Consider the following 14,665-nt stretch of genomic DNA (forward strand, 5'->3'; position numbering starts at 1 on the left):
GGGAGCACTGCCTGAGACAGCATACACAAGAAGGTTCTCGCAAATGCCACCTATATTTCCTGCTCGATGCCTCAGCAAGAGGGGATATCCTGGAGCCCGGACATCCAGGAATTTTTTGCAGTGTCGTGCCGGGGGCCTGATGATCAAGAAGGCTCACACAGAAGCCTCTGACCTGGCCTCTGACTCTGACCTGAGAAGAAAGCCCCTCTCTTTTTCCCGATATCTGCTAGGTTCACCCACAGATGTTCCTCCGTCACTACCATAGCCGCCATGGACCTGCCACTAGCAGAGGCGGCCTGCTTAGTAGCACGGAGAGCGAGATCCGTGGTGCGACGCACTCAGCTACCTCATCAGGAGAAAGGCCCTCGCCTTTATCCAGGTCTTTCAGCCGGTCAGCCTGATATGCTTGGAGCATCACCATCATGTGCAATGAAGCGCCAGCCTGACCTGCTGCGGCTGCGTATGCCCTGACATTCGAACGAGATGTCAAGGAGGGAGTCTTAAGAGAAGACATCTCACCCATAGAGAGATAGCTGGCCAGCGTCTCTCTAAAGGGGCATCTTCTCATAACCACCTGACATTCGAACGAGATGTCAAGGAGGGAGTCTTAAGAGAAGACATCTCACCCATAGAGAGATAGCTGGCCAGCGTCTCTCTAAAGGGGCATCTTCTCATAACCACTTTCGCGCATCGTCTCGATGTTGGCATAACTCGTATGCTGGAATCGATGGATGAATGAGGAAAAACGGCCTGTTCCATTCCTTCTCGATCTCTGTATGGAAACAGGAAGAAAGGAAGGCTCACCTGAGCTGGAGGGTTATGGCCAGAAGAATAACGTTCATCGAGATACCTCGCAACGTCACTTTCTTCGCCTGCTTCACGGCAAATAAAGCCTTGCCGTGGCGCGATCCATAACTTTCAAAAGCTCATCATACGCAGGGCAGGAGGATTGGGAAGGCTCAGCCTCAGCTTCTCTGCCCTCCTCAGACATTTCCTGCTTTTGCTGGGCTGAACCCAGCAGAGCACTGGTCCCTGGATCAGAAAATGTTAATGAAATAACATCATCCTCCATCGGCTCACTCTCGTCCACAGCCGACGAACGCGAGAGGGAAAACCCCTCTTCAAACTCATCGGCCAGATCCACCTGCAATCCCCACGAGCTCATTCTCCTTCGTGCCTCAGCAGCGGCGGGTCCTGAATCGTGGAAAGCAGATGGCTGCCCCTCTTTCCTCGAAAAGAGAGACAAACGAGAGTGGAGCTTTTTTCCTTGAAAAAAACGCTCGCAGTGCACGCCGATTGCCTCCTCGGAGGCATCGTGTGCGTGCTCTTCGCCTAGATCGCGTGTGTCATCAGATGTTAAACAACAACAACACGGATGCACACATCCTCTAAATGTTCTGCTAGTGCTCGCCATAATAATAGAATAGAGATCGCTCTTACCACGTTCAAATGCACGCTTTAAATAAAACAGTCAGTGAATACAAAGAAGAGAATGACATGTTCTCCCGGCGCCTAATTATACTAATAGTCGCACCGGTAGTGAAATGTTAATGAAATAACATCATCCTCCATCGGCTCACTCTCGTCCACAGCCGACGAACGCGAGAGGGAAAACCCCTCTTCAAACTCATCGGCCAGATCCACCTGCAATCCCCACGAGCTCATTCTCCTTCGTGCCTCAGCAGCGGCGGGTCCTGAATCGTGGAAAGCAGATGGCTGCCCCTCTTTCCTCGAAAAGAGAGACAAACGAGAGTGGAGCTTTTTTCCTTGAAAAAAACGCTCGCAGTGCACGCCGATTGCCTCCTCGGAGGCATCGTGTGCGTGCTCTTCGCCTAGATCGCGTGTGTCATCAGATGTTAAACAACAACAACACGGATGCACACATCCTCTAAATGTTCTGCTAGTGCTCGCCATAATAATAGAATAGAGATCGCTCTTACCACGTTCAAATGCACGCTTCAAATAAAACAGTCAGTGAATACGAAGAAGAGAATGACATGTTATTCCGGCGCCTAATTATACTAATAGTCGCACCGGTAGTGACGTCATGGGCTGTCGCCGGCCAACATGTTGTTGGTGTTTTTTCAATGTATGCTTCAGACACGGGTCACGACGAGGCGTTCCCCATAACGACCCCTAGATGACGCAGTTCGAAGTTCTCTTGAAAGGGAACAAATACACTCAGTTTCCCTTAGCAACTATTAACAGAGTTTATGATATCCGGATATTCAGAGCTTTACACTCTTAAAAATAAAGGTGCTTCACGATGCCATAGAAGAACCTTTTTGTCTAAATGGTTCCATAAAGAACCTTTAACATCTGAAGAACCTTTATGTTTCACAAAAGGTTCTTTGTGGCGAAATAAGATTCTTCAGATTACAAAAAGGTAAGAAAGAGATGGTTCTTTAAAGAACCTTTGACTGAATGGTTCTTTGTGGAACTGTGTAGCTATGAATTTACAGAGCACTCATAATGTCTCTCTGTGTGTGTTTGCCTTGGCACTTTTATTGCCCTGGGTTGGTGTGTCAGAAAAGACTGTTAAACAGTTTGTGTCTCCAATCGCTGTGCCTGAGTGCACACAAGAGACCAACCAAAGGGTGTGATCTGGCATTGAATGTGCTGTAAAAGATGAAAGTGTGTGCTTTTTGGCAGTGGTTTAAAATGACATGATGACAGCTTCTTAGGGTACTCATAATATTGTCTATGTGGTCTGCTCAGACAAAAAGCTCCTGGACCACATGTGAGAATCCACCAACACGCCATTTTATTCAGTAAATAAATTCAGTCTTTGGAACCAAAAATGGTTCTTCTATGGCATTGCTTGAAGAACCTTTTGAAGCACCTTTATTTTTAAGAGTGTAGCTATGAATTTACAGAGCACTCATAATGTCTCTCTGTGTGTGTTTGCCTTGGCACTTTTATTGCCCTGGGTTGGTGTGTCAGAAAAGACTGTTAAACAGTTTGTGTCTCCAATTGCTGTGCCTGAGTGCACACAAGAGACCAACCAAAGGGTGTGATCTGGCATTGAATGTGCTGTAAAAGATGAAAGTGTGTGCTTTTTGGCAGTGGTTTAAAATGACATGATGACAGATTCTTAGGGTACTCATAATATTGTCTATGTGGTCTGCTCAGACAAAAAGCTCCTGGACCACATGTGAGAATCCACCAACACACCATTTTATTCAGTAAATAAATTCAGTCTCCAAAATGAACCTTTAGCAGTAGCTTACCATTATTAATCGCAAAGAACTGAGACACTTCGGGACAGGAGACGTTGACAACCTGTCCGACCTCTGCCCTGTACCAGCACCAAAAGTCATCCCACTCAGTACGACACCCTGAGATACACAGAAACAAATAAATAACTATTAAACAGACACATCAAATATTTGTCAAAGCATAATTACCTTAAAATTGTTCTGGAAGATGTTTTAGTTATTATGAGAACGCTAGCTAGATAAATACAGATAGATAGATAGATAGATAGATAGATAGATAGATAGATAGATAGATAGATAGATAGATAGATAGACTCTCATGCACAGAATTGATAAAAAGGTTTAGATAAGCTACAGTCTTCACGGGTGAGCATCTGTTTGAGGAATATAAGAGAACTGTGGAAACCTTAGCTGGATGAACGAAGATGACTTTGAGCATAATGAGAGCCACAGGGATCATATTTGGTCATGACTACATAAATATGACTGCGACAACTTAGCAACAGATCTTATTTCTGCTGCTCGCAGATCTACATCCTCAGTATATTATACATATGTACATTGCTGTTGTTATTGTTAACTAAACCTGTACCTATTAAATATTGTTTCCATTATTTCAAACAAAGCTGAAATAAAATAAATATAAATATTACATTAAAACAACAACAACAACAAAATGTTGCCTTGGCAACTAACTGAAATATATCCAGTTTATTTACTAAAATCAATAAAACAAAAACTGAATTAAAAATAAATTAGCTGAAATTTCTGAATTTATTGGCTTAATGAAATATTTTTAAACAAAATAAAACTATTAAAACAAACTAAAAAAATACTAATTTTAAATATTAATACATTCTAAAATAGTATATAAATGACACTGAAATAGCCCTAACACCGACATACTGTATAAACACTGACAGACTTAAACTAAATAGGTATTTAATTGAAGAACAGATTCATCCTCATTTAAAAACTGTTGCTGACTCCCAGCAGTTCCACAATAATGTATATAAAGATTCCTGACAGAACTAAAGCCTGCTTCAGGTTTCCAAAGCATTTTCTGATTTAAACCAACTCTATCCACGCTTCTCCCAAACCTCTGTTCTGGAAGTGTGTACACTGTGTAAGTACAAATTCACTTGTAAAGCTATCCAGTGATTTCCACTCACTTAATTGTAGGGGGCTCCAAAATCACAAACACACACAAAATAGAGTTGCTTTTAAAAGATTTTCTAATTTCAGTCTATTCTATTTTTACTCACTTGCCTCTTACAACTACTTATCTCTCTTTACTATATTCTCACTTTATGCATATAACAATAATAATAATGATAAGTTATTAAAATTATTTATTCATTGATTACATCCAAGTAGACCACAACAACACTTGCCATTAACACCAGCCTTTGCAGTAATGGAGAAATATTTGCGAGAGAGATACGACTCAGCATATAGAGAGCTGGAAATCATAGAGAGAGCTGGAAAAGTATATGAGAACGAGTGTGAAACTCTCTGGCACACACAGAAATTTATGGAAGTTTGGGCTGGTCCCCACAGGAATGAGAAAAACTTTGAAGGCCTGATGCCACCTCATTAATGTAAGCATTATTCAAAGCACTACTGGAGAAAAAAAAAAAAAAGCTATGCATTTATTTTTTATGGCCAGGCCATCTGACTGCCTGTGTTGTCTTTGACAGGACAAGCAGAGATTTATCAAATAGGATTCATGAAATATAAACCTTTTACTTAGACTTTTTGAGTACAATTGTAAAATGATTAAGTGTTTTTTTTTTAAAAGCACATCTTCAATTTATATGTTGCAGAACATTCTGGGCATCTATACTGTATATCTGAAGCTCTAACAGCTATGGATTGGATACATTAATGTCATCAATGTAACTGAATCAATCTTAACCCTGTGGCAGAACTGCAAATCAAAATAATCGCACACATAATTCAACCAAATTCGCTAACTGCTTTAGGCTTAGAACTTAGTGACTGATAATGGCATGGAGCTCTCAGTAGTTCATTTCACTGAAATACGGCTAAATGGCTGTGCCTTCTATCGATGTGTATTCATTCAGTGAATTGACACGGACTCTAAGTAAAAACGTAATGCATTATAACTAATATGATATTATGTATTGATCCTGATATGAAATATGTTATTTTCCATGAACTCTCATATTCACTTTAATGTGATTCATAACTATTTATCATAAATCTCTCAGTTTTTTCTGTCTTTCATTCTCTTCCTCCAGTATCTTTTATAACTGCATTTGTTTTTAGGGACCCTTTATTTTATTATAAATAACGTATTAGGTTACTATAAATATGTACCAGCATGCCATGATCTAACACCAAACATCTAATTCACCACTTAAATCCTAATAATAATACCCTAAAACAACAAAGCACATTAAAAATATTCCAACAATTCCAGTCCTGCTTGTTCACTGTCAGTTAAAGATAGATATTGCAGTTACAGTTTTATTGTTATGATCATTTTGAAATTAGTATTAAAAAAACAATCAAAAAGTATTCCCAATTGCTTTCAACAGCTTGACAGAAGGATCATGAACATGGCCTTCTATTCGATATTGATAACATAAATACCCATTTTATTTTCACCATAGACAATGACACCTCTCCAAGCGAGATGCATTGTGTAATGTGGCATACAAGATGCAAGATGTAAAAGCTATCAGGATGAATAGAATCTAAGGGCTCCTCAATCCCTTCCTGTAGATCTTGACATGTTATAAATAACAGAATTATGGTCATTGATTATTTTTTTTATTGCTTAATCTGTTGAGGGGCAGAAAGGTCCACACAATGGAGGACATATGTGATATCTGATTATCACTGATATTACAGTTACCTGAACTGGTCTTTCTATTTAGTTTTTCTCTCTACCATTTTCATGGTATAATTTTCTCATTATTTTATTATATCCTATTATTCTCCATAGACAGTAATTTCATGCAGCGAAACATGCTGTACTGAACACCCACCTGATTGGCTGACCATTAAAAAGTGGTCATAAGTCCTGGCATGCCTCTTTCCTCTCTAACTTAGTGTCAAGCCTAGGCTGCTCTGTAATACATCAAAAGAGGGACATGGTGCCTGCCCTCCGTAAAATCAGTGTTAATTAAAGTCTTTGTGGATCAACAAGCAGAGCAACATGGGTTTCCATTAAGAACTCAAGGGCAGAACTTACACCTGCACTGATTCCGGTACGGACTTGTAAAAACCTCATTATGTCTAAACCACACTTGCCAATGCTCTAAAAACTCAGTCAAGGTGGAAACGAGACACAATAAAGCCATACTAGCCCAAGGAGGTCTAATACCTGGAGAAAGCTCTCTGTTAGCATTCTCATTTATCTCAATCCTGGCTCAGTTCTCCAGCCTGCTTACTTTAAGGCACTCACCTGAGGCATGAATGTGATAAATTACTCTAAAGTTAAAGGAAATTATGTCATGCCAATGCTAATGCTGACGGCACAGCAAGAAAGTGCTCAGTCTGGCAAGAGACAGGGAAAATATCCAAAAAGTCCATTCTACACTTTTTATAGCCCTCTAAAACAAGTTGTGTACTTAAGAAATAATAATATTAAATAAAATATATCAAATGAAAAAAAGAGCAATTTAGATATTTGTTAAAAAAATTAAATAATTTATTTAATCAAAATACACAGATATGTTGAATGACCATCAACGGAAAATACACTTTTTACACTTTTTAGAGAAATAAATATATACAGTATATACAAAAACAAAGTTTGGTATAAGGCTGCATTTATTTGAAATGCAATACAAACAGTCGTATTTAAAATTAGAATATATTTTAAAATGTATTTTTTTCCTGCGATGGGCCTGGCAAAGATCAAATGAAAAAAAGAGCAATTTAGATATTTGTTAAAAAAATTAAATAATTTATTTAATCAAAATACACAGATATGTTGAATGACCATCAACGGAAAATACACTTTTTACACTTTTTAGAGAAATAAATATATACAGTATATACAAAAACAAAGTTTGGTATAAGGCTGCATTTATTTGAAATGCAATACAAACAGTCGTATTTAAAATTAGAATATATTTTAAAATGTATTTTTTTCCTGCGATGGGCCTGGCAAAGCCATTACTCCAGTCTTCAGTGTCACATAATACTTCAGAAATCATTCTAATGTGCTGATTCGGTGCTCAGCTATTATCAGTTATTATCAATTATTATTAATAAGGGGTGTAAACAGCAACCTTGCATCATGCCCATATAATTTACTTCCGAGATCATACATTTCAGCTTATTGAGTGCGTATTATCTTAGGACACTCGTTATGTTTTGCATTCTACATTTTTAAATGGTGTTTGCTCCACTAACTTGAAATAAAAAATGTATTTGTCTCATCAACATTTGTCATGCCCACAGTGGCTGCTTTCTCATTTGTACACTTTTACTTGCAGGTATGAAACAGCGCTTGAGTCACCTCTTACTCTGCCAAAAAGAGTCTCATGAGAAACTAAAAGATACATGGTTGAGATTTCTGAAATATTATTTTGCTGCATTACAAAGACAGATCCTCTTTTATTTTTATTTACTGGAAAATTACTGGAAAAGCATTCCCTATGCAGGAGCATCGATTTTCAGTGTAATTCATAATCCCTTGTATGAGTTTCAATTCTGCTCAAAGTCTACACAATTACTCAAAGCATACAAATACAACATGCAGCTAATATGAGGAATTATAAGGTTTTAGTGCAATAAGTTACTGTCATTCTCAAATCCTTCCAGAGTTTGAAGGCACCTAAGGTGAAAAGGGTTTCATTTATGTTTAATAAAAAAATCTGATTATTAAACAGCAATGAATATTCATGTGCTTCAGCTTTCATGCTGCTGTGATGTGTGTTTAAGATTTGAGAGCATTTGGGTGCTCTCCAAACCTGTCTATAGATATAATTTCATTAGCTTACTAAAGGTGGTACAGAGGTCACCATTGAATTCATGGAAAACAATATACTACTCTGGGGAAGTCTTCAAGGAAGTCCATATGGAGCAACTCATATGTTAACAAAGTGGTGAAAAGGCCTCAGTTCAGAAATGGAATACATATTCCTTGTACTCTTTTGTTCAACAGTTTTGTTCAACAATGGGTGGTTCAAAGAATCAAGAGGTCCATTTAATATAAGGTTTTACATGGGCATTTTCATACAAAGATCCTGCCTTTTTGGGTATTAAGATGTCATCTCCTTTTAAATTGGAGAGGACTGAGATGACTTTCACCAAGGTTGTGTCTTATAGAGGATAAAACAACAATTCCTCAAATTAGAATTAATCATTTCTCCACTGTTAATTATAGGGACATTTATAGGGAAAGTGTTATTAAATGTGAATTGAAAATCCAAACATTTAGAAACTTGGAAGAACTTTGTTGAGAATATTAATTTAAAAATTGTACTGCATTTTATTTCAATCCATCCATCCATCCAGTTTATTTATACTGTTATTTGTCTAACTTTGTAAAAATGGTATTGTATTTTATGTGTCTAACATTACTATACTACACACACACACACACACACACACACACACACATATATATATATATATATATATATATATATAGATATAATTGTTTTCTTTATTTTTTTCTTTATACATAAAGTGTTTTACAGATTATATATAAAAACAAGACAAATAATCAATCTCCCTCAAAACAAATATTATGTTTAATGCATCTTAAAACCTTAGTGAACAGAATCATGCCTTAAACATTATGATTCATTATCCTTTGATCACTGACAATAAAAAGTCACAAAGTCACAATGCAAGGAGTTGTATTGATCCTCACCCTTCATCAGCAGCCAGAATCGAACAGCTTCTGTTTGAATAACTGCCTTTAATCTCCTAAATCTCTACACATGATTGCATCCTTTAAATACATTGCCTGACCTGGCCTATATAGGAAAGTGTAATGCTTAAAACTGTAAACCTAGTTTTCAGCCCGCCAGTCAATCATAAATCTTCTCAGTCTGAGATTCATGCTCATCATGAATATCTCGAAAAATCACATTCATCTCAACAAATGTCCTATTACCAATCAGCAAATGAGTAGACATTAAGGACATAAAAAGATGTAAAGTAGTAAGGATTATATTAAATCAGACGGGTGAGCTCACCGGTGATATTGTTGCTGTTGCGGGCCTCTTGTCTTTGAGTGTGAATGCATTGCTCTCGAGCCCTCATATGCTCAGCCACCACAGCACATTCTGGATTAATCGTTTCCACCTGATGATGTTTAAAATGAAATGAAATTACAAACTGCAGCACATAGTAAGAACCTGCATAAAAATGCTGAGCCCATTAGAAAAAGCTAATTAAAGATTTCACAATTTCAGTCACTTGCCATTAAGTCAAAATGACAATCAGGAACAATTATGACATTTCGAATATTATTTGCTAACAGCTTGAACATTCATTTAACTAGATTTGTGTTCCACAGAAGAAAGATCACATGGGTTTTGAAAAGGTAAAATGGTGCTGAATAGTTATTTTGGGGGTTAACACATTCAAATACACTGTATATCTATTTACAGGATCTAAATATTTATCATATTGAGACTATTGAAACCCTAGCCACACAGCAAAATTGGTCTGTAAAGTCTCATTATCTCTACCAATTTGAGCCTCTCTTGCCATCATTTCCTAGAATTAAATGTATTAGAGATAGAAAGAGCAATAAAGAGGGAATAAACATATAACAAAATGTGTGGGATGCTCATCGACAACATAAAAAGGAAAAGTTGCTTCTGTTTCACCTCTTTGCTGCATAAAAATACCTGTAATGCCTGCCCACTTATTCCTGAGAGGAATGAGAGAGAGTCAGAGGTGGGTGAATGCTAATGATCCGATTAAGCCTGAGGTTACGGTGGAATGAGCAGTAGAAACAAGTCAAGTCAAGTCACCTTTATTTATATAGCACTTTTAACAATACAGATTGTGTCAAAGCAACTGAACAGCATTAATTAGGAAAATGGTGTCAATAATGCAAAATGACAATAGTAAACACTCATTTTTCAGTTAAAGACAGTTCATCATTAAATTCAGTGATGTCAACATCCAGCTCAGTTTAAATAATATCTTTGCAATCATGTCAACGATAACGCTGGAAATGAAGTGTCCCCAACTAAGCAAGCCAGAGGCGACAGATTCAGAAGTTCCTGAAACAGACCTACGTACCTCCAAAGGAAAACAGAAATGGTGAATCATAACAATACTAGAAAAAAGTGAATTGTTGTATTTATTCTAGAGGGACACATAAGAGGTCTGTGTGTCATATCATGTAACTTGAATAAATAGTATGACGTCAGCATGGAAATCAAGGATAAACATTCCAGCGATGTTCATTATTATGGATGACATTGGTGAAGGATGCGTTTATGTCCCCTTCACTGAGCTAATAGGCAGAAATCTGAATCTTCAGGGCAGACAACTGATTTCAAATACCTAGCCTAAAACACCTAAAACAACTCTAATAAAGCAGAAACTAATAATTTAAATAATAACTGGGTGCTCTTAACCCGCCGTATTTTAAAGAATGTTACTGATTGACACTTTGAATGGACAAATATCCATGGCTGTGCATGTATCTGTGCACCACCAAAACACTGCTGTGGTGATATCTCCACCGATTATATTATATAGATTTTTCTATATAACCTCTAACCAATGTACACAATGTAAAAATGTAAAATTTTGATTAATGTACATTGTAATAGTACATTTATTCAACAATGAATGAGATGTAAAAATCTAAGTAATCCATTCGACTCTTGCAAAATATAAGTCATTAGAAGGCACACTGAACATACATTCAAACTTGTCAAAGTGGCCCAGTTGGTCACAAGATATATGAGAGTCAATGGAGTTTGATGTTATTAACATCAAACCTGGTGGCAGGTTTTGAGTCTGTGAATGAGATTTGAACATTATATCAGAAAAGGAACCTTTCATATGGCTTTGTAATGTTTGGAATGCAGTATGGACACATTCGTATGGACTTTTTATAGAGCTTTTGTTATTTTGGATCCTTTTGTGTTCAGTGGACGACAGAAGACTGGGTTTCAACCAACAAGAAGGTAAGTAAATGATAAACCCTAAAAGTTTATTGTTGGCTAATCATAAACCCAATAAAAAAAGGGAAATAAATCAAGTAAAACTGGACTTTTGGTAGTTAGGGAATAAGATGCAGGTTTTTGCATTGAAACACCACACAGTAAAGTGACAACTGTTTAGTCAATTCTTGATAAACCCTAAAAGTTTATTGTTGGCTAATCATAAACCCAATAAAAAAAGGGAAATAAATCGATTACTCCGAAATGAGCTGAATATGGCACCATTTTTGGTTATACAAGATAAAATAGCTACAGAATGAGATTTGTTTAGATGTATTGCTCAGATACAACCAGAAAGTTATCATTTGAATGTTTACAATTTAAAATAATATTTTTGATTTGCATTCTATAAAAATATCATTTGGGTAAAAATAGTACTTGGTAAAACTGGACTTTTGGTAGTTAGGGAATAAGATGCAGGTTTTTGCATTGAAACACCACACAGTAAAGTGACAACTGTTTAGTCAACTCATAAGAGTTCATTTCATTTTAAAACAGATGTACATTGTGTCTTCAAGTTTGCATTTGTGTTTGAGTATCTATAACGAGTATGTATATTCAAAAGATTGATGGAGATTTGTGTGGGAAAATTAGGCAAGACCAACTGCTGCAGTTATTTAAAAATGTTACACCGCTGAATGCATAATGACCTCTTTTCTTATATTTACGTTGCATGTAATCAGCATATTAAACCCAACCAGAGACTACAAATCTCCCTGGCATTTTCTCAAGCCAAGGCCAAGGCTCAACTTGGACATATAAAAACTGTGAGGGGAATAGTGATGAGAAAAGACCTTGATGCATCACGCCAACAAATTTAATTTGAGCCACAGAACTTAGAGTTGCATTCAGAGTCACCAGGGTGGGTGAGAGAGAAGAAAAGTGCAGAGAGAAAAAAAACAGTTGTATCCCACTAGCACTGGTGACACACCTGGACAATAAAGCACTTGGTTTCAATTAAACAATCCACGGGATTTGACTGCTCCCATGTGGCACTAAAGGTCCCCAAAAGGTCAAGTCTCCTATCTCAGCAAAACCAATTATGGCACATCTGCTGATAAAGGGTTTTCAAGGCCACTTTCATATGTCTCCCCACAAATTTGCAATTTATAAAATGTATAATTGGCCCAAAAATGATACAGCAGTGTACTAAAAATCATTTTATGGCTACATATCTAAATATCTCAAACAGATAAGTAAATAGACACCTGTTGTCTTGAATTACTCTAACCTGAAATGCTCTGGTGACCTGATCAGAAAGGTTAGGTCAAATGAAGAAGAAAAATAACTGACTGATAAGGATCCTATTATTAGTCAGATAGCATCCAGTGGCCCTGAGGAAGAGGCTCATGAACACATGGAATCATTATTATAGGAAATGAACCTCCATTCAGGAAAGGAAAGCCATATCATTAGATGGAGTACCAAACAACAACTACATTTAATTACAACATTGATTTGTGCTCTTCTTGTGGAGCCTGTGCTCCTCAGAAATTGGAATGCTGATCCACCTTTGCATTTGCTTAACACAAAGGTTTGGTAAACCTAGATAGAGTTTGTATGGAGGCCAGTTATTCACATGAATTGCACGCTTAATTTTCATGACAGGAACCTAATTTTGCTGCTCAGGTTAAATCATGACAGTGTTCCTGTACTGGAAATGGTCATCAAAACATCATTAAAAGGAGGCCAGGATCTCAGGTCAGTACCGCTAATCAGCACATTAAATATAGCACTGGACTGATCCCTAGAGGACACAGTGGCAATCAAACGGCATTGATTATACTTCATCTACATCATTAGCTTAGTATGATGCCTTTTAAATTATTTTTTTGCTGATATCTGTGTTTATTCTCTCTCATGAGCATCTCACCTCAATCTGGAGGCAGTGCTATTATGACAACTTTTAACTGCGATTTGTCTCTTAAACAGCATACACTATACATTTTCTAAGTCAGTGGTGCAGTGCAATGCCTTTTAAAATAAATATGTAAATCTCTCTCAAGAAAACCACGCCTGAATCTGGATGAAAATGTTAAAACACTTTGATGTCAGGGCCATTATAAAACACTTTTAACTTGTATGATGTGTCATTCAAACAGCAAATATCTCTCATGGAAATCTCACCTGATTCTGGAAGCAAATGCTAATATTTGCAATGAAATGCTTTAGGAAGTCAACATATTCCTTTGGTTTGTAATGCTATACTCAATTATAAACAGTATTTGTTAATTATTTCATAGTTATGTATGTAGTGTAACTATGATACCATATAGATATTTGTACTTTTAAAAATGAATTTGTCATACAAAAGATTATAAAAAATAGTGATAATGTTGACTGCTTAGATTGTAACATTAAATACATGAATATATATTTTAACCTACAATGCATTTAATTTAAATAAGTAAATAAATAATCAATCAATCCATGGACATGTTCTACAACTAGCCTAACACATTTTTATTTCAGGGACATTATAAAACTTATAACCTTTATCATTCCACTTCTTACATCATGAAGTATTTTTATATATTTTTTCCCATCCTACAGCCCACAACAGTAGCCACTGGCTACACTGCAAATGATCAGAAAATCCTAAAACTCGTGACAGAAATCATGAAAATAATAAATGTTAAGAGCATAGGATCTCACATAGATAACTTACTGCTTTCCAAGTGCTCTGCTGAATCCCCAAACTCAGTAAGACGGCGACCAGTCTTACAGTTGACCAGGTTTTGAAGAGAAACATAATTAAGACTCCGGTATAATAGGAAAGAATGAAGCTTGTTAGTGTATAACCAAATAACGCAGGAGCCTCTGTTAGATCTTTGGATTTTTTCCAGAAGTCTCGATGTCTCCAACCATACTGCTCGCTGCCGTTCGGCACAAATGCTCAGTCCTACATAATGTCTTCTGAAGCTCGTAATATTTGTAATTGAATCATGTGTCTCTTCCTCATAACAGACCGTAAACAACCTGTAGCTGTGAGTTCCCAGCACACCCTGGGCAGGAGAGTGGCGCGCGGAGAAATGAAGGCACGGTGCGCCTCCCCTTTACGCACAAAATGCCAGTGACTTCACTCATTAGATAAACTCTGATTTCAGTTCATGTGATTATTAAAACTGTTTGAGAAAAATCAAACAAAATAGCCAAACTGGTCGCGAGAGAATGGGACACGCGTAGAGGCTTACAGTTAAATTCGTGAACTCCTAAAATACAAAAAAAATTAAATATTATTGTTTATATTATTAAATTATTAAT

The 14,665-nt window shown here is 36.9% G+C and overlaps 1 protein-coding gene across 1 annotated transcript in view; it reads right to left on the reverse strand.

Annotated features, from left to right (window-relative positions):
• Positions 1-14,307, reverse strand: part of LOC107594637 (vasoactive intestinal polypeptide receptor 1-like) — a 28,719-nt gene extending 14,412 nt beyond the window's left edge. The window contains exons 1-3 of the mRNA XM_016284756.1: positions 14,070-14,307; positions 9,407-9,515; positions 3,231-3,338 (exon numbers count right to left, since the gene is read on the reverse strand). Of these exons, the coding sequence (XP_016140242.1) occupies positions 3,231-3,338; positions 9,407-9,515; positions 14,070-14,153 (301 nt within the window). The 5' untranslated portion in view covers positions 14,154-14,307. The remainder of the gene's footprint in view (positions 1-3,230; positions 3,339-9,406; positions 9,516-14,069) is intronic.
• Positions 14,308-14,665: the final 358 nt, after the last annotated feature.

The sequence above is a fragment of the Sinocyclocheilus grahami genome, unplaced genomic scaffold (assembly GCF_001515645.1).
Source record: "Sinocyclocheilus grahami isolate Dianchi unplaced genomic scaffold, SAMN03320097.WGS_v1.1 scaffold187.1, whole genome shotgun sequence".
In the NCBI taxonomy this organism is placed as follows: Eukaryota; Metazoa; Chordata; class Actinopteri; order Cypriniformes; family Cyprinidae; genus Sinocyclocheilus; species Sinocyclocheilus grahami.